This window comes from Periophthalmus magnuspinnatus, chromosome 7 (assembly GCF_009829125.3).
Source record: "Periophthalmus magnuspinnatus isolate fPerMag1 chromosome 7, fPerMag1.2.pri, whole genome shotgun sequence".
NCBI classification, from domain to species: Eukaryota; Metazoa; Chordata; class Actinopteri; order Gobiiformes; family Gobiidae; genus Periophthalmus; species Periophthalmus magnuspinnatus.
In genome coordinates, this window is record NC_047132.1 from 29,190,717 (window position 1) to 29,215,371 (window position 24,655).

At 40.3% G+C, this 24,655-nt stretch overlaps 1 protein-coding gene across 1 annotated transcript in view; it reads left to right on the forward strand.

Moving 5' to 3' along the window:
* Positions 1-24,655, forward strand: part of cntn3a.1 (contactin 3a, tandem duplicate 1) — a 224,685-nt gene that overhangs the window by 50,271 nt on the left and 149,759 nt on the right. The window contains exons 3-4 of the mRNA XM_055223169.1: positions 10,141-10,273; positions 21,472-21,647. Coding sequence (XP_055079144.1) covers positions 10,141-10,273; positions 21,472-21,647 — 309 coding nt within the window. The remainder of the gene's footprint in view (positions 1-10,140; positions 10,274-21,471; positions 21,648-24,655) is intronic.

Consider the following 24,655-nt stretch of genomic DNA (forward strand, 5'->3'; position numbering starts at 1 on the left):
TAAAACAAATACACAAAGACATTGAAAAAACAACAACAAAAAAACAGTTCTCCCCTTCACATGGTTCGGCCCACGACCACACCCAAGGCTTTAAAATGGCCGACATAGACCACGCCCCCTCTTTGTCTGGACCATGTGGAGAGTCAGGTAAGAGTAGATGGTTGTGTTAAACTGAATTGACCAAATATAACCAAATAAAATATCTTTAAAGTAACCATCCTGGAGTTTGATTTGATTTGTTTAGTCTTTCAGTTAGTTTACCTTTAATTTAAACACTACACACCTGTTACTAGATCTAGATGTTACTAGAGGTGTGTGGTGATTAAATTAAAGGTAAACCAACTGAAAAACTAAACAAAACAAACCTGGGATACTTATGATTAGTTGGATATTAAAAAATTATAGGATTGGAAAAGTTTTCTAGTTCACAGCTGCTTTTTCTTTTTAGTTCAGTAGAGATTGGCGATTCCAGAGCTGAAATATTCCAAATCTTTCAAATGAAGTGAAGGTTTATGGAGTTTAAAAACACAGCAGAGCACTTCCTGTATTACCACATGACATCACAAGGTGGAACAGAGCGTTTTGATCTTTTCAGTTTGAGATAAATGTGCAGGGTTTGTGTGAATGAAACAAAACGCAACTCCAGGAATGTTTGTGATGAAGAAACATAATAACGTAGATCAGAATATATCATAATATGTGCCTTTGAATGTTTCTTGACATCTTCAGCCGACACAAACATAAACATTTAAGCTTGGCCTATTTTACTATCGACACAGGTCATACAACTATTACCGTCAATGTCTAAATACGTAAACACCAAGAGAACAGCTGCTCAGAAAAGAAACAGCGAGTTATGTCCATGATTTAGTAAACTACAATTCCATTTCGCTTCCTCTATCAAGACAAGCACATGAGAAACCAGAATAATCAGTATTACTCTATTTGTTGTTTTAATATATCCACTGGTGATGTATGAATCCATAATTGTTTCAGATGTTTGAAGCTTTTACAGTGCATATGCTACTTTAATGTGTGATCATAGCTGTACGTGAGAGCATAATGGACTCAGACGTGAACTTTAACACATCAAATGAACAACATCTGCAGGTTTTTATCACCGAAAAACTTCAAAATCAAATGTATACTGTCAAAATCAGACTTAGAGAGACTTATCCATGTGTTTGTCTCCAGTAGGTTAGACTACTTGAAGTTTCTCTTGTTCCCACTGTTTATTTTTTATTTTTTCTTGCCGAGAAGGAGGGTCTAAGGACAGGGGGCGCTCTGGGACACTTCTCCATTTGCTTGTTTTCTGTTGATTAATTTACTTGTCTGTTTCTCTTTCATTGTTGATTCTCTAATTTTCTGTTGGTTAAATCGATTCTCATGTTCGGCCCTAAGAGGCGACTGCTGCTGTGATTTTGGACTTTACAAAAATAAAATGAATTGAATTGAATGACTGTAACGTCCTGCTCACTGACCTCTCCAAACGAATCTTAACACACTTCTGCTCGGGTCCTGACTAGAACCAGGAAGTACTTCACACATGTGTCCTGTGGCTCAGGTCTCTGGCTCCTGTGGCTCAGAGAATAGACTTTAAAGCAGCTCTGTGTGAACAAGTCTCTCCATGGACCAGCACCAAAGAAACATCTCCCACATGTTAGAGCCACATGAACCATCTCAAGGACCGACCTCCTGGTTTAGTCCTGGTTTAGTCCTGGTTTAGTCCTGGTTTAGTCCTGGTTTAGTCCTGGTTTAGTCCTGGTTTAGTCCTGGTTTAGTCCTGGTTTAGTCCTGGTTTAGTCCTTTCGTTTCAGTTTTCTGCAGCTGGAACAATCTTGCTGTAAATCACTTTGAATTACTTTGTGTTCCTATAGAAATACACTTGCCTTGCCTCGTCATAGAACAAAACAACCATTCAGTGTAGATCATATCCTTTTTTTTTCTCCTTTACATGCTGCTTAGTCCATTTGAAAGTCGCAGTTTAACACAAGAAGAACAACAGTTATTCAAATGTGTTATAGCCTTTCATTTCATTTCACAAATCCCAACCAGGCATATTTAAAATGATATGACTATTGTGTTTCTTCTTTCAAAACACAGCCCTGTAGCGGCTTGTCTTGTTGGCGTTCTGAGTAATTTAACAATTACGTCAAGGGTGATTTTCAAAACTCAAGGGCTTCGAAGAGTTGCCAAGTTGCATTGTGCGAGATTTCTCAATGATCAGAGTCTGTGTTTACGACACGAAAACCCATTCAGCAATTAAACACCGCCGCGTCTCATGGCTTATGCTGTAGTCTATACTCATCGCCGTGTATCGTGCGTGAATGGAACTGTTGAGATATACGGTAATCAATCATGTTTCTTTGCTTGCTTCGAGGGACACACTTCGCCTAACAAAGATTATAATTAGTTGAGCGCTTATTCGGAGCGTTATCCTTGTGGAGAGGAGCGATCCGTGCCCAAGGTCCCCCGTCAAACCTCCCATCCCTCCCTCCCTGGAAGTTATTTTGAGCAAGATAAACCTGTTTACTCCGCATCTCCTGAGACTCGGAATGAATACCTGCCTCAAGAAATCACAATTCCTAATGCAAATTCATTCTAAAATATCGCAAACGAACTCCCTCGCCATCGCCCCGAAAAGCTATGTTTATTTCGCTGAAGGCGCGACTACCCCGTGAGTCACCTGCGGAATAATAGCGGCTGTAGGATGCGCTCGGCTCTTGTACTGTGTAATTAACCGGCACGACATGTCACAGAGGACAAGCTGCTGTCTCTGCTGTTGCCGTTTCTAGTTTCTCCTTGATTTTTGTATTGTGTCTGGGGGGATTCGGTGCTACAGGACCCATTCGCATGCATTGCTCCAATTTGAGTTTACATGGGGCTTTCCGAGCTTGAGCGGTGACAGAAGCCCGGCAGTTCAGTTGGTTTTAGTGTTTTTTTCAAATGAGACAAAAAAAAAACCCCAAAAAAAAACACGGAAAAAATTGTACATGTTGCCAGTTTGGTTCAAAATGTAAGTAAAAAGACTCTTATAGATTGTTTTATGTTGAATTAGACGTGATTTTCTTCTTCTGTGTACGATGATTTCTGGGTAGTTGGGAGTTGGTTCGTCTACTGATCCGAAGGTTGGTGGTTCGAATCCGGCCCTTGACATAAAAATCATTGGTAGAGCGGTCAGATCCACTAGTCTACAGGTTAACGGTGCGATTCCGGTTCCCAAAGATGAATGCTGCCGTTGTGTCCTTGGGAAACACCGTTAACCCGCCTCAAGGCTAGTAGTTATCGAGGCCAAATCCAAATCGAGAGCAATCCGGAGTGAGAATTTGAAGCCGAGTTCTATATTTGGAATTCCGACCACGAGTATCATAGCAACCAAAGAGCCAATCTGGAGCGAGACTGTTGAAAGTAACGCCCCTTATATAGATTTTGACCCACTGTCACATTTCATTGGCACTTTTTTTTTTCTTTTAGCTTCTGCTCCACTTTTAGGTATTGTGGGATATGTGTACTCAAGTCCCGTTTGCTGATTTGATTTGTTAATTTGGGAGTTGGGTAGCAACGCTGTCAATCAAACCTGTTGCTAACGCTAGCAGGAGCGACCTTGGCGAAAGAAGGCACCTGATTTGTCTATTCACATTCATGGATAAAAACACCAGGAACGGGTTAACACGAACGTTTTAAGACCAAAATGACGAGCCAGTTACACAGAGTGACGATGAGTTTTTCAATAGAAAGTGAATTGGAGCCAGAGTCGATGGAACCGAAAGCGCGTCCATGCTCACTTCCTGTTTGGACCATGGCGACTAGCGGGTTAGCTATGTCCATTTATGTATACAGTCTATGAATTGAAGAATGAGCAGCGAAACGTCTTCTCCTACAACGATTTGTCCAGTTGGCAGATTTAAATTTACTGTTTTGCTGCGGATCAGACCTGGACGACTCCGGGATTACACAGATTTACAGTCCATGGTCCTATACTAGTCCTGGTTTAGACCCTGGTTTAGACCCTGGTTTAGTCCTCGTTTATTTCCGGTGACTCTTCTCTATGCAAAGTTATGTCTTTAGTCCCAGTTTTGTCCTACGTTTGCTGTGTTTTTTTGTGATGCGATGCGACGTGAGATCACACCCTTTGTCAGTTCAGCTTTGTTACATTACAGTTATAACTTCTGATTGTGCGACATCATGTAAAATGCATCTTCTTCTCCCACCTTCATGTTTCTCAGTTAAATCCTCCCTTTTGTCTGACATCCTACGCTAAAAATAAAGGCGTCGGCTCTAAACCCCATACATCACGTGAAAAGTATTTCTATCCGAGACTGATAATGTTTGTAATGTTCATTCAGGTAAACTTTGTTAGACTATATACTTTTAACTCTTATGCTTAGAGCTCACTAAAGTCCTTGAATGGCATTACGCATTACGTGGTTGCATTTGCGCAGCGTTAGATTGAGGCATGTCCTGGTCTGGCCTCTGTCATCATTGTGTCCTTAGAGCAGAATTCGCCTTTGAAACATGTGTCATAGTACACACTGGATGAGTAAACTGCAGCTTCCAGGTCACATGTTTGACAATGACATTTGCAAAAACCATTATTTTTGTTATGTCATCTTTTTCAGCTTATCATAACTGACTCTCTATAACCAGTGTTGGGAAGTAACTGAATACATGTACTGGAAAAACGGTAATTTGTAACAGTATTTTTTTCATTTGGTGGTGCTGTATTCAGAATATACAGTAGGTACTTTTCTGAAATCTGAGGAATACAATGTGGTACTTGAAGCTGCACTGCTTTAGTAAAGAAAATAGAAAAACGCTGCTCTTGTGATGAATGAGAAAGTGATTTTTCTTTGTCTCATCACTGATAAATAAATGTAGGACAAACAGTACGACAAACATAAAGTTTTTTTTTTTTTAAAGTTTTTCTCATGTTTTTACACTATAATATAATGCAACTTGGTGCAAAAGTATTTAAGTACAGTATTTTCCGGACTATATGTTGCTCGGGAGTATAAGAAAAATGTATAATAATGAAGAAAAAAACATAAGTCGCATTTTTGGGGAAATTTATTTTACAAAATCTGAGACCAAGAACAGACATTTTATCTTTAAAGGCAAGTTATAATGATAATAATAAAGATAATAATAATAATGACAGTAATAATAATAACAATAATAATAATAAAAATAATAATAATAATGATAATAATAATGACAATAATAACCAATAATAATAACCAACAATAATAATTCATAATACTAATTCATAATACTCATAATAATCATAATAGCAACAACAATTGATAATGTTGATAATAAGTAATGATAATAAAATAGAGAACAGGCTGAATAGCAGTACAACACGCTAACATCACACATAGACAACAAACTGGTATGTTAACGTAAGATATTAACAGTTAATCAAATATGCCTTTGCACAGTTGTCAAGTGTAACAATAACGAAGATGTGAAATTATATATTTGAATAATTTCACATATAAGTTGCATCTGAGTATAAGTCGCACCCCCGGACAAACCATGAAAGCAAGTGCAACTTATAGTCCGGACAAAACTATATTCAGAATGTAGTACTCTGACTGGTCCATGCATCAGAATACATTTTAATGCAGGTGTTCAGTATTCTGTAACTAAATCCATTTTCAGCGTATTCTTCTCATATATAACTGCATATATGAGGCTCGCTGTTTGTCTCTGAGCTCCTGAGTCACGTTGGTTTAGTTGGTTTATCAACAGCAACAAGCATATGTTCGATTACATAAAGAGGACACGTGCGAGGGATTAAAAAAAAAACACAGATTGGACACTCTTCTGGCCACAGACTCTGATAGAGGTCACTTCAAACTCATATCTGGGTTTACGCCGAGTCTCTTGTTTTGTATTTGAGCTCACGGAAAAATCAAACGTACTAAAACCAAATCGGGTCCGATGATTTGTCACAGTTTCCCTGCATATACACCTCTTATTTATGCATTTTTACATATATTTAAGGAGCAAAATAGGTCAAAATAAGTCCACAAACTACTTTAAAATCCTAAGTCTAAAGCATTTTATGGGCTGGAAGTGCGCTCTTAGCATGCTAGTTGTTGCTAGATTTACCGTGGCTGCAAAACTTCACCACTCTGGTCTCTGAAATTTGTGAAAAGTGCTTATAAATAATTTGAATGCTCAGAATGCATTAGGGAAGTGAGGACAAGTGCAAACAGTTTAAAATGAACTACTTAGGTTTTCCACATTTTTTAGTCAAGAAAAATAAATTATTGTAAAAAAATATATATATATCGATCTTGTAAAAGCAGCCAAAGCAAACAAAATCAGACCTATGCGCTATGTCTGCATGTGCTTATATATATGAAAAGTACTGTATATTCATCGCAAACCTGGAATAAAGGCGCTGATGTCGTTTACGTTTTGGGATGAGCGCGCTGGGGGAGCTTTACCATGTGACGAGTTTGAAAATGAGATTCCAAATCACAGCGGGGCTTTCCCGGTTAAATAAATCATATTTTTATCTAAATGACTGTGTCTAAGTAATTTCCCTCGTGAATCAGAAAAGTTCAAATCGATGCAGATAATCGTAGAATATACAAGCTCTGAATAATTCTGAAAAATATGTGACTGTGATGTTTCTGACAAGCTCTGAGATGGCGATTAGATTTGCAATTTATGTTTTAATAACGGGATTCTGTTCAGAGTTCACAAAGGAAATAAAAACTGACGGGCTAATAGAAGAATCGCGAAGAATCAGAACGTGTTTGTGCGGATCTAAACTACAGGGTTATGTATGTTTGTGGTACTTCAAAAATTATAGCTTTTGTGTTTTCTAATTGAGTGCATTCAAATTGTGATTTCACTTTGACTTTGATTAATCTTGCAGCCATAGTAGATTTCAAAAAGCTTATTCTGGGCCATTTACTTGGATGTATATATATAAGTGGATATAGCTAACCTGCTAGCCACCGTATCCAGCTCCATTGGCTTAAATTCACTTTCTATTGAAAAACTATTGCCTTTTAGTCTAACTGCTGCTCTCAGACTTGTCATTTTGGTCTTAAAATGTTCATTAACTTGCTCTACATCCTACATCCTGGCATTTTTATTTTGCTATTGTGTCCGTAAACCAAGATACGAACATAACCTTATAGCGACGGATGCTTTCGTTGCCGATTGAGCGCAATTGTGGACTTTCCATTAACACCGCAACCAAATGAGCTTCATGTAAATTCAAACGGCATCTCAAAGCAGAGGCATGAGGCGCTTTAAATATTTTACTGTCATCACGGTAATCTGCTCACGTTGTCCCTCGAAGACGACCAATCAGAGCGCAGGTGCCGCAGAGATTTTCCCAGTCAGTTATCCGATGCGGCAAAGGAAAAATACGGATGAATATGTAAAATAGAGGTAGTTCCATGAAAAAATGCAATACATGCTGATACTTCCTTGATTTTTATGGCTAAAAAGAATAAAAGTCTAGGCGAGCTACACCGATCTATAATGTGCTCAGTTCTTAAAGTATCAATAAAAGACCAATGAAGCTCCTTCTTTCACTGAGGTCACTCCCGCTAGCGTTAGCAACAAGTTTGACAGCATTGCTAAGTGTCCACTCCCCGCAAAACCAGCGTTGTGGGCGGGAAGGGGCGTTACCTTCAACAACCTCGCTCCAGATTGGCTCTTTGGTTGCTCTGACACTTGCGGTCGAAATTCCAAACGTGGATCTCAGCTCTAAAGTCGCCTGTATGACCGCTAGCCTCGATTAGCATCATTCGACTGAAGCTGAACGCCGTGGTTGACGCTGTACTCCCTCAGTCCACTCCTTAGACCTTGAAAGTGTAGAAAAAAAAATCAGTGTTTCCGTGCAACTTTCTTCCCAAACTTCGTAAACCGCCCCTGTTTTTCTTGTGAGTCGCAAAGGGCAGCGTTTTGATGGGCTTTTTGTGAGAAGTGCTTTGTCAACAAGACTATATTACTCTTAGCATTTGCTGTGGCATTTTATTTTGTCATCCTTATTGAATGATATCTCCTGGGATGGTGCAGAGATGAGTTGGAATTTAGATGAAATGTGTTGGGGCTCTGTGACTGGCCAGTACATCCCACGTTTGCATTAAACTTTTATGAAGGTTACCGAGTTATTATGCAGTATCTTGAGGATCAGGGAACTTTTTATGGCTGGTATAAAACTGGCTCATGGGCCTTTCTTGTGCGAGCCAAAGATCCATAGATTTACACAGCATCACCTGAGGCAGTCTAATCATTTCCTCCCTCCTCTGTAAAACTCCTTTCTAACAGGTGTTGAAACATGCTGCAGGCCAGGTACAGATCACAGCGAGGGACATAACAGCATTCAAACCCGCTACAGTGAAATATTTATGATGATGTTATGGAGTGGCTCTTGGTATTGCATAAATAGTACAATACTTTTTGAAGTGCTATAGCCGGATTTTGTGCATGAAGCAAAGAATCATGATTCATGTGGTTCATTTCTGCGACTAAATCATGCATTTTTGGCCCGTGAGCTTTTTTTGAGGTTTTGTAGAGGACGTGCAGTTGCAAGATGGGACTGAATATCGTAGTTTTGCGATTGGTAATGTAATTTAATTTAGAAGGAATGTTCAGTTCGTAAAGCGCATTTGAAAGTTGTCTAGGATTTGAGAGAAAGAATGAATGGCTCGACTATTATGGTCAAATTTTTGTATGTCGCTTTTCCACCTTCAAAGCGCTTTACATCAAGGAAACACTCACCCATTCGCACACACTTTCATACGTCGGTGTAGGGTTAAGTGTCTTGCCCAAGGACACAACGGCAACATTCATCTGTGGGAGCTGAAATTGCATCGCCAGCCTATGTGTCAGTATATTTGACTGTTCTACCAATGATGTTTATGTTGAAATTGGGATTTGAACCTCTAAACTCTCGGATCAGTGGACAATACTCCACCGATGGAGATACTACCATCCCGTATAAGAATTACAGCGGTCCCTCGTTTGTCACGGAGGTTACGTTCTAAAAATAACCTGCAATAAGTGAAGACCACGAAGTATCAGCTTTATTTTTTACAATTGTTATATATGTTTTAAGTCTGTAAAACCCCTCACCACACACTTTATACACTTTTCTCACATAGGCATTAACATTTTCTCACATTTCTCTCTCGTTTAAACTCTCTCAAAGTTCAAACCTTCGTAGGCGTCTTTGTCGGTGCAGAACGTTTCATCGACGTTGTGGGTTTTGTCGGGGAGAAAACAAATTGCAAACGTACAGCACTTCAGAGTCTCACTGCGATCCAACGTTTATGTAAATTTGTCTGAACACATTCTGTACTGTACAGGAGACACGGCACGGAGGAGACTGATGGACAATGGTCTACAGTCCAACAGCCAATCAGGACGCAGAACACAATGCACGTTCAGACGATGTAAAAAAAAAAAAGCATGAAAAATTGCACTAAAAAAATTTACGAAACAGCGAGGCCATATGTGAACTGCGTTATGTGAGGAATTACAGAACATGTTTGTAGAGATATAGATATAGATGGATATATAGATTTATTATTTTTTTATAAGCTCACATGGAGATAGAGTAAAGGACATGGCATTACTACATTATTTGAACCCATATTACACACTATTTCTAGTATTAGCTTCAGTTTCCTGTTTATGGGCACCATCATGAGGACATTTCATCATTCAAAAGATACAATATTTTCTTTTGAAATGTTAACTGTCAAAGCAAATACTTTTTTTTTTCTTTTGCGCTTATGCAGCTGCCCGTCCTTGGGAGTGAATCTCTACTTCACTGTGGTTCTCCTCGAGGTTTCTCTTTTTCCCACTGGGTTTTTTTCAGTTTTTCCTTGCCGAGAAGGAGGGTCTAAGGACAGGGGGCGCTCTGGGACACTTCTCCATTTCCTTGTTTTCTGTTGATTAATTTGCTCGTCTGTTTCTCTTTCATTGTTGATTTTCTAACTTTCTGTTGGTTAAATCAATCCTCATGTTCAGCCCTAAGAGGCGACTGCTGTTGTGATTTTGGGCTTTACAAAAATAAATTGAATTTTTTTCTCTCTCTGAATCCCATGGATACTTTCATCCTTACTCATACATGTGTTCTGTGGTTTCTTTGTCCATCAGCTAGTACGGTTCTTTTGAGGCCGGTGTTCACGAAGCAGCCCGGCAGTGTGGTGTTCCCCCTGAAGCCCGGAGAGGACCAGAGAGAGGTGGTGTTCAGCTGTGAGGCCCAGGGACACCCCCCACCCATTTACAGGTAACACTCTACGTACACAAACACCCATTTACAGGTAACAATAGTACAGTGGTCCCTCGTTCTAAAAATAACCCACAATAGGCAAAATCCGCGAAGTATCAGCTTTATTTTTTAGTTATTCTATATGTTTTTGTCTGTAAAACCCCTCACCACACACTTTATACACTTTTCTCACACAGGCGTTAACATTTTCTCACATTTCTCTCTCGTTTAAACTCTCTCAAAGTTCAAACCTTCGTAAGCGTCTTTGTCGGTGCAGAACGTTTCATCGACATTGTGGGTTTTGTCGGGGAGAAAACAAATTGCAAACGTACAGCACTTCAGAGTCACACCGCGATCCAACGTTTATGTAAATTTGTCCGAACACATTCTGTACTGGACAGGAGACACGGCACGGAGGAGACTGATGGACAATGGTCTACAGTCCAACAGCCAATCAGGACGCAGAACACAATGCACGTTCATACTCTGTAGAAAAAACATGAAAAGATGAACCTCGTTATAGTGAGGGACAATTGTAATAATAGTAATAAACAGTAGAAAACGACGTTAGAAATCATGGGGATAATGCCAAATCTGAGTTCCTGATGGGTTGTGGAACTGATACCAGAGGTCGGGGAACGCATCAGCGAACGCTCAGTCCCCTAATTTTCCATGTTTTGTCCTGATGAGGGCAGCGTGGAGGTTAGTGTCGGCTGATCTGAGGCGGCGGGTGGGACGGTGCTGCTTGAGGAGGTCGGTGAGACGGGGCGGGACCAGGTTAGGGAGGGACTTGTATCGAACGTGGTAAACGGCCGACGCACCTCCATCGCTCCTCCAAAGATTTACGCCGCATTTTCATAGCACATCCAATCTCGACTAAAATGTTCAAATTGCAACCACAAACTGCACAAAATGAGAATTTAAAAAAAAATCCATATTAAGTTTTATAAATCACTACAGGGGATAACTACTTTTAAACTTGTTAAAAACGGCGCTTGCATCCAAAGTATTTAAATTAACATGCTAAGTGTGCACCCTCGTTGAAGAACATAGCATCCCCTTAACTTAGCAACCACAAACGTCTGGCGCCACCTCTGGCACACACATGCATTACATTGGCTTATTTATTCATTCATTTCCTGGAGACTTATTCTACTCTTAACAATCCGACGTCGCATGACCTTAACTTAAACCCTAATCTTATCCGAGTTTAACCCAAATCTTAACTTTAAATCATATCGTTGATCTAAAAATAACATCTTTACATCGTGTATATCTGGATTTCTACTACGCAAAGTTGTACATTCGCAAATCGTCTATTAGTAAAAGCATGTGGGAGAAACTGAAAGATCAGACTGGAGGAATACATTTGATTAAACGACACTCATCCAAAATCTGGGTGATGTCCATTCACGAAAATAATGCTCGATTTTTATTAAAAATCGAAAATTGTTATTGTTTCTTTTACCATATTGCGTAACCCACCTAGCAAAACAAACAAGACTTTGATTTTACCCTTTCTCAAACGATAATGAAGTCTAAATTGGCTCCGAAAGTGTAACAAATCCTCGAAAAGCAGTGTGTCATTAAGAGCGATTTAAAGAGCGTCTATCCGTGTGATGCGGGCTGCCTGTGGTGCTTAGCGTCTCTATCAGTCAGGGTTCATTTGAGAAAGAAAAATGAATTGGCATTGGTTTGAATGGCGTACATTTGCATCGCGTGGTGGGCATCGATTTTCTGTAGCGACCGCTTTGAGAGCTTCCTGTCGTTCTGTACCGCTGACCCGTGGGCGTATCGGGTGACCCACAATGCACCGGGCCTGTTCAGATATCTCCGACATGGAGTGATGACAAAATACAAGCAATATGGAAGAATATTTGATTACATTAGCCCTCAATATAATACCCGGGTTTTCATTCAATGCAGGGGACCATGTTTATTTAAAACGAACGCCAAGTTTTTCAGTTGCTAACGATGATAAATGGTAACAAATGACAAACAATGATTTTTTCAAAGTGCATCCAGCCCACAAAGTATTAATTCTTAATCAATCAAAGCTGGGGCCATTTCGCGCTGGCACTTCTGTCACTGTAATTAAAGTCAGTTTGCAAAGCCGTTTATTTAATGTGTAATAGGTTGAGACGATCCCTCATAATATCAGCATATGCAGCTGTTAATGTAGCTTGAAGATCTTCAGTGTTATGGCTAATGGGCACAAATTGAAATGAATGTACACGATTTTATCATTTTCGGCGACTGGAATCCTTCGCCATCCCTCAGCGTATATCCTGTCAGCGTCCGCCCCTGGTTTAAACGTGCTCATGAATTCATAAATCAGCCAAATGTGACCTTTTAAGTTCAGAGAAAATGCCCTGCCCCGCTTTCACTAAATGTTCCATTATTAGCTCCATCCAGGAGACTATTTACACTGGAGTTGGAGACGCCATCTTAAGTCTCACTTAAGCTGAGAGAAAAGGGTTAGCTTATTTAAATGCATGTCGGCGTGTCTTTTATTGTGAGGTGGGGTCATTGTGAAGGTGGCTTGCGAAACATAAAAGCAAAATACCAAATGCCGGGTTGGATAAAACGCAGAAAATTGTAAATATTCAAATTTTTCTTGAGCGTTAAATGCAAAAAAAAGGAACGTGTTTTGTATAATGTGTCTGAAAAGTGAGTTGTCCCACTGTTTTTGTTGATCGTTTCCAGACTTTGCTTTGGTGTTTTTGAGCTTCCTGGGGGTTGAGGAGTCGATGTGATGCAGAAATTTCACAAAGGGCATCCAGGTTTGTCCTCACGTCCATTTTTATAAATCGCCTTCGCCATTTGCCTTCTCAAAATGTTTTAGATTAGATTAGCCTTTATTGTCTCCTCTTAGAAAATGGGAACAAAAACACAACAAAAGACGACAAAAGAGCATTGTGATTCTTGTGTAGTCCCTAGACATTATGAGCTGTAGGACTGACCCAGACATCCGCACACACACAGAGGGCCCTCGGTTAAGAAGCGCGCTCTCTTTTACACCTCCTCCCAGCTGTCGTTAGATTCTCCTTCACAACCTCAAGCTTCATTGTTCCATTGAAGGAGAAACCTCTCCAGATCGGTATCGAGCCTCCTTCACTGCACCCAGTAGAAATCTCTTATTGGCATTCACCTCTTTTTAGTTTCCCATGTTCAGTACTTTCCTTTTGCCTGGTGTATGAATGGTGTGGATGGGTATTTATCACATTTTGGGGTAAATCAGATCCTCATATTTGGTTAGACAAGCACTTTCTATGGCTACGTTTAGGATCAGTCTCCAGGAAATGAATTTAAGTCGATGTAGCGTCTTCTTTTCTTCTTTGGCAGCTTATAAAAGAAAGTCTGCTTAAGCCACAGACATTTTAACAATCTGCCTCAGTACATGGAAGATAATTCATGATCTTAAAGAGCGAGTATTTTACTTTTATGAGGTATTAACCGCTAACACGTAACATATTCCGATCACTGTTACCTTTTATTGCTTTGGAAATGCTATATTTGCCGAAAACGACTTTGTAACGTGTTATATAAGTTTCACTTTGACTCTGAGCCTCCTCTCCCTTTGCTCTCTGCGCTAAGTCACTCCCCTTTCAGATCGCTATTACGCACATTACGTCAGGTTTGTGAAGTTGTTTGTAAAGTTTTGTATCCCGCTTTTGTATATTTATGGAGAATTGTGGCGTGGGAAAACCTGGGTGACGTAGGCTTGTAGGCGGAGTCTTGTACTTCTGAGTGTAATGAGGGTTTGAATAGGGCCTAGGTAAGAACGCTAAATTGCTGAAACATGCATGGGTGACGTCTGAAACCTCTTTAGGCATGTTTTTGATGAAGGAACAACGTCACAAAATGGGGAAAAAGCTCAAAAATAAATGTCTATATTGTTGTTGAGTTAAAATAATTTTCAATACTGAGACTCTAATTAATTATTTATTGACTCTATTTTATTGTTATTGTTTTTAACACTGGGGATTATTAGGACGCTACTTAATTTTTATTTTTCTGTTTTGTGGTTGGTGGCATCTGTAACAAAGAGAATTTCCGCTCGGGGATCAATAAAAGTGATTCTGATTTTGATTCTGATTCTAAAACCATTACCTTATTTAATCCTGTTATATTTCGTATTGCTAGTGTGCGCTCCAGTGAGTGTTAGCATGCACCCTGCGTTTGAATCCTTGGTCAGGGCAGGGCAGGGTAAGAGGCTCTTGACTGTGGAGAATATTCTGTGTTCCAGGGACACACAGGACAAATGAATAAGACTGTCCAAGCAGCGTATAAGCACAGAAATCACCACTTCACATTGTCACCGCTCAAATGGCCTCCTCCACACTGCTGCTGGGCCTGCTCCAGCTCCAGCCCCAAATCACTAAATCAATCTAATCAACCAATCTGCTCTGGAGCACTGCTTGGCTGCATGTGACACCCCCTCTCCCAAAATGGCTCCAATGGAAAAAAAAGAAGGAAGATGTATTGGGTTGTTTGGCTCAGATCTGGCTCTTAGAAACGCCTCTTTACCATAGACTGTATGAAGAAGTGACTCCAGTAAAATTAAGCTCGTCGATGCTAGCGGTTATAAAGGTCGATTTGGAATTCTGACCTCAAGTATCATAGCAACCGAGGAACCAATCAGGAGCTGTGGAAGATAACGCCTCTTCTCGCCGGCACCACTGGTTTAGCAGGAGGGCAGGCGCCTAGCAACGCTGTCAATCAAACCTGTTGCTAATGCGAGAGGGAGCAACCTTGGGGAAAGAGGTCGACTGATTTGTCTCATGTTCATATCTTGAAAAACGGATCGATAACGAAATAATGATACCTGGATCACGTAGAGCGGTTTAATACGATCATTTTAAAATCAAAATGACGAGTCTGACAGCAGCAGTTACAGAGAGAGGGAGCGACAGTTTTCTAATGTAAAGTGAATTGGATCACTTTTTATTTGGAACGTGGTGGCTACCAGGTTAGCCATGTCCACTTATATATACAGTTTGTTTTTTACAGTGCATTAGAAGAGTCGATCACCAGATTGGAGTGGGACAACAAGGAAAATGTCAATATTTTTTAGCATACATTCACCTTTCGCGGCCTCGCTGTTTCATGGTTTTTTTTTCATGCTTTTTTACATCGTATGAACGTGCATTGTGTTCTGCGTCCTGATTGGTTGTTGGACTGTAGACCATTGTCCATCAGTCTCCTCCGTGCCGTGTCTCCTGTACAGCACAGAATGTCTTCAGACAAATTTACATAAACGTTGGATCGCAGTGTGACTCTGAAGTGCTGTACGTTTGCAATTTGTTTTCTCCCCGACAAAACCCACAATGTTGATGAAACGTTCTGCACCGACAAAGGCGCCTACGAAGGTTTGAACTTTGAGAGAGTTTAAACGAGAGAGAAATGTGAGAAAATGTTAACGCCTGTGTGAGAAAAGTGTATAAAGTGTGTGGTGAGGGGTTTTACAGCTTTAAAACATTGATAACAATAGTCAAACGTTATATTAACAATCATGATGAATGTGCTAAAGTGTGTGTATATAAATGCCTTGGTTGAAGTTCAAGACTAGCACAAAACAGATCTGACATTAACCACAGAAAGGCAGAAGTATCACTTTATAGCCTTGTTTGGGAGATTACACCAGATGTGTCATTCTCTTTATGAGGTAATTTTAATAGTTTCAATTCTAATTAATTCAAATTTTGCATATCTCCAAACAGCAATTGTGATATTATCTATTTTTGTATAAAACTACACACAGAAATACAGTCTGAGGTCGTCAGTCACACATGAGCACAGACTATAATCTATGAATCATTATAAATACGCTCTTGGTGTTGAACAAGCAGTTAAACAAATGACAAAAATATGATAAAATAGATAATTATTATGCATTTCATTTATTTTGGTTAATAAAATACTTTGTCATGTTTTTGTATAGCGCTTTTGCACCTTCAAAGCTCTACATTAAGTAAACACTCACACATTCAAGCACCAGTGTACGCAGACATTGGGGACGAGGTGGGTTAAGTGTCTTGCCCAAGGACACAACGACAGCGTTTATCTGTGAGAGCTGGATTGGCACCGCAAACCTGTGGGTCCATGAACAAACGCTCTACCAACTGAGCTACTGTCGCCCGATATAATGCACTGCAGGGCCACACAAAAAAAAGTCATATTCACTGTGGCACTGATTTCGCTTTTGCAACGTCACAAGATTTATTTCCATCCAGTGTCGCGTTAATTTTCCACCAAGATGTTGCATTGATGCTGGTCGAGTCTGACGCTGCACAAAGCTTCTCCAGCACATCCCAAAGATTCTCAATGGGGTTAAGGTCTGGACTCTGTGGTGGACAATCCATGTGTGAAAATGACGTCTCATGCTCCTGATCCACTCTGTCACAATTTGAGCCCGATGAATCCTGGCATTGTCATCTTGGAATATGCCCGTGTCATCAGGGAAGAAAAAATCCACTGATGGAATAACCTGGTCATTCAGTATATTCAGGTGTCAGCTGACCTCATTCTGCTGAACCTAGACCGGACCAACTGCAGCAACACAAACATATTTGCTTAGTTAAATTCAGGTGGTGACTAAATATTATTCAAATTGAAGATGTGTAGCTAGATTCACCACATTCCCACATATTGTATCTTCGTAAAGTCCACAAACCTTAGTCTTTTTCTATACCACTGGTCTGAGTCATTTCGTAAAAAAAAAAAACAACTAGATTGTGCGCTAAAGGACAAATGTAGCATGTTACTGTACTGTGAGAAAGTGCATCAACTGAAACCCATGATGGCCCTGACCTACACAAGCTGCTTTTAAATGAAATAACAGGTAAGTGAAGTTATAGAAGCCACAGGTGAACACGAGCTCCACACGCTCACGGAGGAATCAGCCGTCAGCTTTAAACTGAAATGTATTGTGTAAATGTCTTTGTGGAGTGTTATGTATTCAAAAAATTGTTTGTTTAAGTCAAATGTGATGATGTGATACGGCTACGGTATCCAAGAAGAAGATGAAGAAGAACTAGAAGAAGAACTAAAACAAGAACTAGAAGAAGAACTAAAACTAGAACTAGAAGAACTAAAACTAGAACTAGAAGAACTAGAACTAGAACTAAAACTAGAACTAGAAGAACTAGAACTAGAAGAACTAAAACTAGAACTAGAAGAACTAGAACTAGAAGAACTAGAACTAGAAGAACTAGAACTAGAAGAACTAGAACTAGAAGAACTAAAACTAGAACTAGAAGAACTAGAACTAGAAGAACTAAAACTAGAACTAGAAGAACTAGAACTAGAAGAACTAGAAGAACTAAAACTAGAACTAGAAGAACTAGAAGAACTAAAACTAGAACTAGAAGAACTAAAACTAGAACTAGAAGAACTAAAACTAGAACTAGAAAAAGAACTAGAATTAGAACTAGAAGAAGAACTAGAAGAACTAGAACTAGAAGAATAACTAGAATAACTAGAACTAGAATAACTAGAACTAGTATAACTAGAACTAGTATAACTAGAACTAGAAGAAGAACTAGAACTAGAACTAGAAGAAGAGTTTTATCAATACATTTATTATGTGTCGCTTGTCAGTTAAAAGAAATGTTCAAAGCCAAACAAAACAGTCACACATCCATCACCTGCTCCAGCTCCTCCTACAGGTGCAGCACTAACTGCCCCTGCCTCACTGAACCCTCCTGACTCCTCACTGTCCACACTGCCTCAAAGTCCTCCACCTGCCCCACCAGTGTGCTGTACATGAACTCCACTTTGACCCGCGCTGTTACCAACCTCTGTGCCACCCGAGCCGCCATGTGGTTCCTCCGTGTGGGCCACACGCTCATCTCAGCCTGACCTAGGACAAAGGTTATTAAACCAACAGTTCTGTGTTTGGCCACAGAAAACTTGGGTCCAAACACGAAGAGCTCCTGGGTCAGTGTTTGTCCCAGCCAGTGTTCCAGCGAGGGGAGCCAGCTGAGGACAGGACAAGTGTCTCTTCTTGTTGGCAGAAGGCCCAGTTGCTCTGATCTTGGGTCAAAATGGGCCAAGGGTCTGTTTATGGCCACGGCCCCGGAAACACCCACCGCTGGAGATCTGCACCGCGTTTCTCCACAGCGGTATGGGGACCTCCAGCAGCCTCGTGGAGAATAACCTGGGGCCAACACACCGGACCAAAGAAGAGGAAGAATCTTAAACAATGTTTTTTTCTGTGGTTACTGGGACTTCCTAAATTCTCTGCATTTCATTCGAGGGGCCTCAATGTCAGACTAACTGCTGCCTGCTGTATTTTCCATGGAAAGTGGGTTCATTCCATAATCAGCTGATGTAATTACAGCAAATATTAAGGTTCAGTGACATTTACAGTATTTTTTGATCCATAAATCCACTAATACACAATTCCATTCAATAGTTATCTATAATTTTCCTTTGTTTAAAAATTACACCTCAGATTTGCCAAGACCTGGTTGGAAAATCTAACCAAAAATACCAAACTTATCTACTCCTAAACCTAAACCTGATCCAAATCTTAAGGTTAACCTGAATGTGAAAAAATTATATTGTCAAAAATCAACATTTGTGAGCAGAGCCACTGATCCAAAATGGCTGTTGTTTGGCGTAACCGTGTTTGGAGGAAAATGCTGCCGTCCAGACGCATCAATGGAAAAGAAAAAGAAAAGCTGGAAGTGTTTTTTGGTCAAAATTTCGGACTGAATTTGCTTTGTCTTGTCAAACAAAGTCTATTTTTTAGACTTGGCAGCACAGGTGAATAGGAAAACAATGCTTAAAAGTGCGTTGCCATGGTTGCGACAGAACCTTAAGTCCCGATCCCAGATGGAAACACGAAGCTTTTAGTCCGTCCCGGTGGCGACTCAAAGTTAAGCAGCTATATGAATTAGCAGTACTGTTGTTTTGTTGTAGTTAATAAAGAACAGAGCGGAAATAGACCGTGGGATTTGGCAAATAGTCACATTTTTATGCAGCGCTTTTGGGTCCGGTGGGTTAAACGTCTTGCCCAAGGACACGACCACGCTCCTGTCCAGAGTGGGATTTGCACCGCCAAGCTTCTGATCAATGGACAAACGCTCTACCAACTGAGCAACAATATAATATTATGTGAAGAGTTTTGAGGATATATTTTTTTCTTCTCGGTCTGTCAGCAGGTACACATCGCGCGCATTGTGTTGTAAGGTTATGTATTGTTGTCATGGCAATGCAAGAACAGAGTTTATTCGATGTGTTTTCATTGTTCAAGAGAGTTCATTCTAGTTCTTTTTGTTCTGCTTTTACTTACGGTTCTGTGCCATTATCTTCCTCTCAGTGCACTAAAATTACCCTCAAAACATCCACACTTTAAATTACATAGATTTTGCCGACACTTTGTATTTTGAAGTGAGTCAGAAGAGCTCATCACGCTACCAGTCTACGGAAGAACACCGAGTATAAATCACAGACTTTTCTTTGAACCAACAGGCAGTTCTTTTTAATATGTTTTTTTCCTGTTTATTGAACTATATCACCATTTACCACAACAAAGAAACACAAAACCACTCAGAGTATACCATTGTTATTTTTGCACATGTCAATTTTGTAGTTCTGCCCGAATCTTAAAACTGAGAGGAAAATATTTGAAAAGCCTGTCATAATTTTTCCGACAAATTCATTTAGCAGAATAATTATAAAGATTTTAAAAAATGAATAAATGACCCTAAATAATACGGTGTCACCTTTTTATTTTACTATTAATATAAAGGTTAAGGTTATTTTTAAGTTTCAGTCCTTCTGACCTTCCTCAGCCCCTTCCGTTCCCCTTATATAAATTAAGAGAGTGCCCCCTTCAGTTAAATCAACCAATCACAACTGTAAAAAAACATACATTTACAATTAGACCCCACTGCACCCGCAAAACTGTGCATAATTCACTTTATATCAGTCTTTTGTGAGTTAAAACGCTTGGATAATGACGAGAAAAATGTGCACACGTTCACTTATTTTGTTAGAAAATGTCAAATTTATGGTAGAAAACTGCTGCCTTTTTAGTGTGACAATAATGTTTATATTTTTCCAGTCATTATCCAAGCATTTTAACTCACAAAAGACTGATGTAAAGTGAATTATGCACAATTTTGCGGGTGCATTGCGGTCTAATTGTAAGTGTATCTATGTAAATGTATATAAGGGGGCTGTCCTCACACCTCAGGAAGGTCAGAGGGACTGAATCGTCGTGCGAATAAAAGTGAATGAAGAGTGAGACAGTGTGCGGGAGTTTTCTTAACCTTTCAGACCGACTGCTTCTCCTCCGATGCACCTGTCGCCCAGTCAGGTGCGCACAGTCTACACAGAAACGTAACGCAGAGCAATCTTAATATAAAGCAAATCAATGAGTGTGTTTAAATGCGTATCCCAGTTATAATCAGGTTTTTGAGTATCCTTCTTTTATGTGTATCCATGCAAACGCAGTATCCTGGTTATGAGAAACCACTAGGATACTCCGATCATATCCATTTCTCGCACCGGTGCAGTACTGAGCATGTGCGAACTGACGTAAACAGCACGGTAACAGCAGCAACTTTCCAAAAACCAATCGAACCTCAACCAGAACTTTCAAAAATAACATTATGCAATACAACCACCTTTTAACGCCTTTATTTTAAAGCGCATCTTGTCCCTGTGTTATTAGAAACAGGCTTAAGTCTTAAGATAGCGAGGTTACCAAAATATTTAGCTTCTGTGCCATATCTGTGCCGTGGTTGCCATAGCGACCGCTGTAATTATAGGGGATAATCTGATTACGCTTGCATACAGGGATATGGTTTCTCTGAGCGAATGTAAATATCATATCCAGAATATTTTCATAACCTGGATATGGCTTTACTGTAATGTCTTTAAAATACAGTAATTTAACATAATATATTCAACTTTTTGTGTTTTAAAAGCATTAATTTTGCAGCAAAACAAAACTAGCAACTAAGAAATTGTATTGTAACTGTATCCCCTCCGTCTTTCATTTATGTCATTCTAATTGGATTTAAACTGCGTTAGCATTTAGCAAAAGGTATTTAGCATTTACCAAAGCTATCTATAAACTTAATACATATGAATGATGCTTTCACTGTTATTTGTCAGCCCTGCGCTCACTCGGTTGAGGCGCATTAACCTTTTCCATGGAGATGTGCTCAAGATATGCTTTGTGTCGTTGGCTCTGACAGGTGGAAACTCAACGACTCGTCCATCCTGCCCCGGCCCGGGTCGAGGTACTCTCTGATGGGAGGGAACTTACACATCACCCATCTGAACAAAGACGAGGACGTGGGCATCTACCAGTGTTTGGCGTCCAACTCTTTCGGCACCGTCGTGAGCAGAGAGGCCAGTCTGCACATCGCATGTAAGTGTCGTTTGGACCTGTTTGTCAGAAGTTAACATCAGCTACAACTAGAGGGACCAGAGTTGTGTATTTTTTGATAAATGGTCTAGTACAGGGGTCTCAAACTCAAATTATCTGGTATTCCGCAGAAAAAGTTTGTTAAAATCTTCTCAAACGTCATGGCTGTTTTCAACATACATGAGGAAATACGCCGATTCTTGTGGATTTTATGGGTATACATCGTTATTTGTTGAATCTTTTGTTATGGGAGTACAAAGAGTCGACCTCGGCACAAGTGACACGTGCGTTTGGAGTTTACAGAGTTGGAGGAACCTTCTACACGCAACATGGTAACGCCACACTAACATTAAACCTTCATATTGTCCTGCGGGGGCACAAAATATCATCTCGCGAGCCACAATTGGCCCCCGAGCCGCAAGTTTGAGACTCCTGGTCTAGTGTAACCCGACACTGAGGGCGAGGTTGGTTACGTGTCTTGCCCAAGGACACAATGATTCGAACCTCCAACCTTCAGATCAGTGGACAAACACTCTACCAACTGAGCTACTATCGCTTTTAGCCATTTAGGTCCCTGTTCCTCGTCCCACTTATTTAGATGTGAATGTGCCACTTTTTCATTGATGCCACATGAATTGTATAAAAAAAAAAGTGATATTTTACAGGAAGATGGTAAAAGCCAGAAGTAAAATCTGTCAACTGGACAAAAAAGAAAGTTGTAGGAGTGAAGACGTTTCGCCGCTCGTTCAAGTGGCTTCTTCAGATCTGGTCAGATTCTTGGTGGTCTTATGGTTGCCCGTCGCTATATCGCGGTTCACCTTTCGTGGTCTCGCTGTTTCATGCTTTTTTTTTTACATCGTATGAACGTGCATTGTGTTCTGTGTCCTGATCGGACTGTAGACCATTGTCCATCAGTCTCCTCCGTGCCGTGTCTCCTGTACAGTACAGAATGTGTTCAGACAAATTTACATAAATGTTGGATCGCAGTGTGACTCTGAAGTGCTGTACGTTTGCAATTTGTTTTCTCCCCGACAAAACCCACAATGTCGATGAAACGTTCTGCACCGACAAAGGCGCCTACGAGGGTTTGAACTTTGAGAGTGTTTAAACAAGAGAGAAATGTGAGAAAATGTTAACGCCTGTGTGAGAAAAGTGTATAAAGTGTGTGGTGAGGGGTTTTACAGCAAAAACATAGAGAATAATTGTAAAAAATAAAGCTGATACTTTGCGGATTTCGCCTATTGCGGGTTGATTCAGGCGCAGGTCCAAAGACTTAGCTAACAAACAATACGTGTGTTAGCTTCAGTGTAGTTAGCTCCTTCGTTCAGACAGATATAAAGCAGTGTCCAGCAGCGATCTGACCAGAACTGAAGAAACGACTTGGAGAAGCGGCGAAACATCTTCACTCTTACAACTTTTTTTGTCCAGTTGACAGATATAACTTTTGGCATTTACTCTGGATCAGACCTGGACGACTGAGGGATTACACAGACATTTACAGAAAGATTTTTTTTTTCTTATTTTGGATTGTAACATGTTAGCACCAGCCTCTCTGTGCGTTACCATTGATAACAACTGAAAATCATATATCAGTTGTTATCTGAGTTTACATTCCCAGAGTCTGTCCGTCCGTGCTCCTTCCCCTTCAACCATGTCCCTTTTTTCCTCCCTCTGCTTTCTAACAGATATTATAAACGGTCATTCTAAGGCTTGAAATGTACATTTTTAGCTTGTCATTAAAGCACAGTCGTAGTAGTAACACCTATCTGATGTGATAATAATACCAGTAGTATTAGAATACATTTTGTAGGTGTAGAAAGTCTGAAAATAGAACTAAAGTCTTGCTTGTGTTTGCGCTCGCTATACACTAATTAAATGGAAAAGCATCAAACATGTCATTACGTACATCATTAGCGTCTGGCAGTGTGGATCCGAGACTTATTTTATTTTACTAGACTGAAACTTTTGAGCAAAATCTCTGCAGTTTATCACTCGTCCTTGATTTGCCTGATGAAATATGATACAATACCTGAAGTGGTTCGTTGAAAGTTGCAGTATCAGCTGTATTCTTCTTCTATCAAAGAACAACTGAAACATGCACAATAGGTAAAACCCTCCAGCTCCGAACCCGACCGAGCCGAGCTGACACAAGACAAATTTCCGTACGGGGACAATAAAGCGTAACTTAACCTTAACTTCCGTATCAAGAGTTTCAGCGGGAGATAGATGCGCCGCTGAAACTTTTGACGCGTTAGAACAATAAACAATAGCTCCAAACTATAAAACTATATTCACATTTAGTCTGTGCCAACCTGTATACTTTTCTACGGTAACCCGGGCTGCAGCTGCCGGTCGAAGCGTTGGTTCTTTCCGTCCGCGTTAAACTCTGACTTTTGGGTAATGAAGACTGTGATTGTGTGCCGGGCCTTGACAAGACTCTACTCGGTGCTTTACGGCCTTCATCCATCACATTTTATAAGAGGCAGCCGGAGGCGTCTCTGATGGCAAGGTGAACTTGAGGCCTCCGCTGTTGATGGGCAGTCCATATCAAATGACGGGGCTGGTATCGGGGAACAGATGGCTTAGCTTGATTGAAATCTCTGTTTCTTTGCCGTAGCCAGACACACCGACGGTTCTTGGCATCATCGTGGCAAAAGTATATTCATCCAGCCTCTTCTTTGTCACAACACAACATTAAATCTCTTGGCGTAGAGTTGGAAAAGGTGTCTTAAGTCCCAGCCGCAGCGCTGTCCATCATATCGTGTTTCCGATCCATTTTTGAAGGTTGACCCGAGCTGTGTGTTGTAGTGATTGGTGCCATCCATCGCCGAGCCTCTCCGCATGAAGACCAGCATCAGCGTCAATATGTCACAGACCGTATTTATTGCTCTTGGTTTAACTTAATTAAGTGAGTGCCGGAGTGATGGAGGGGGGAACTGGGTCAAGGGAATCTTTCAAAGAGGAGGTTACTGGATTCTCTTCGGTGTCATTTGTAAAAGGCTGGTGGTTTC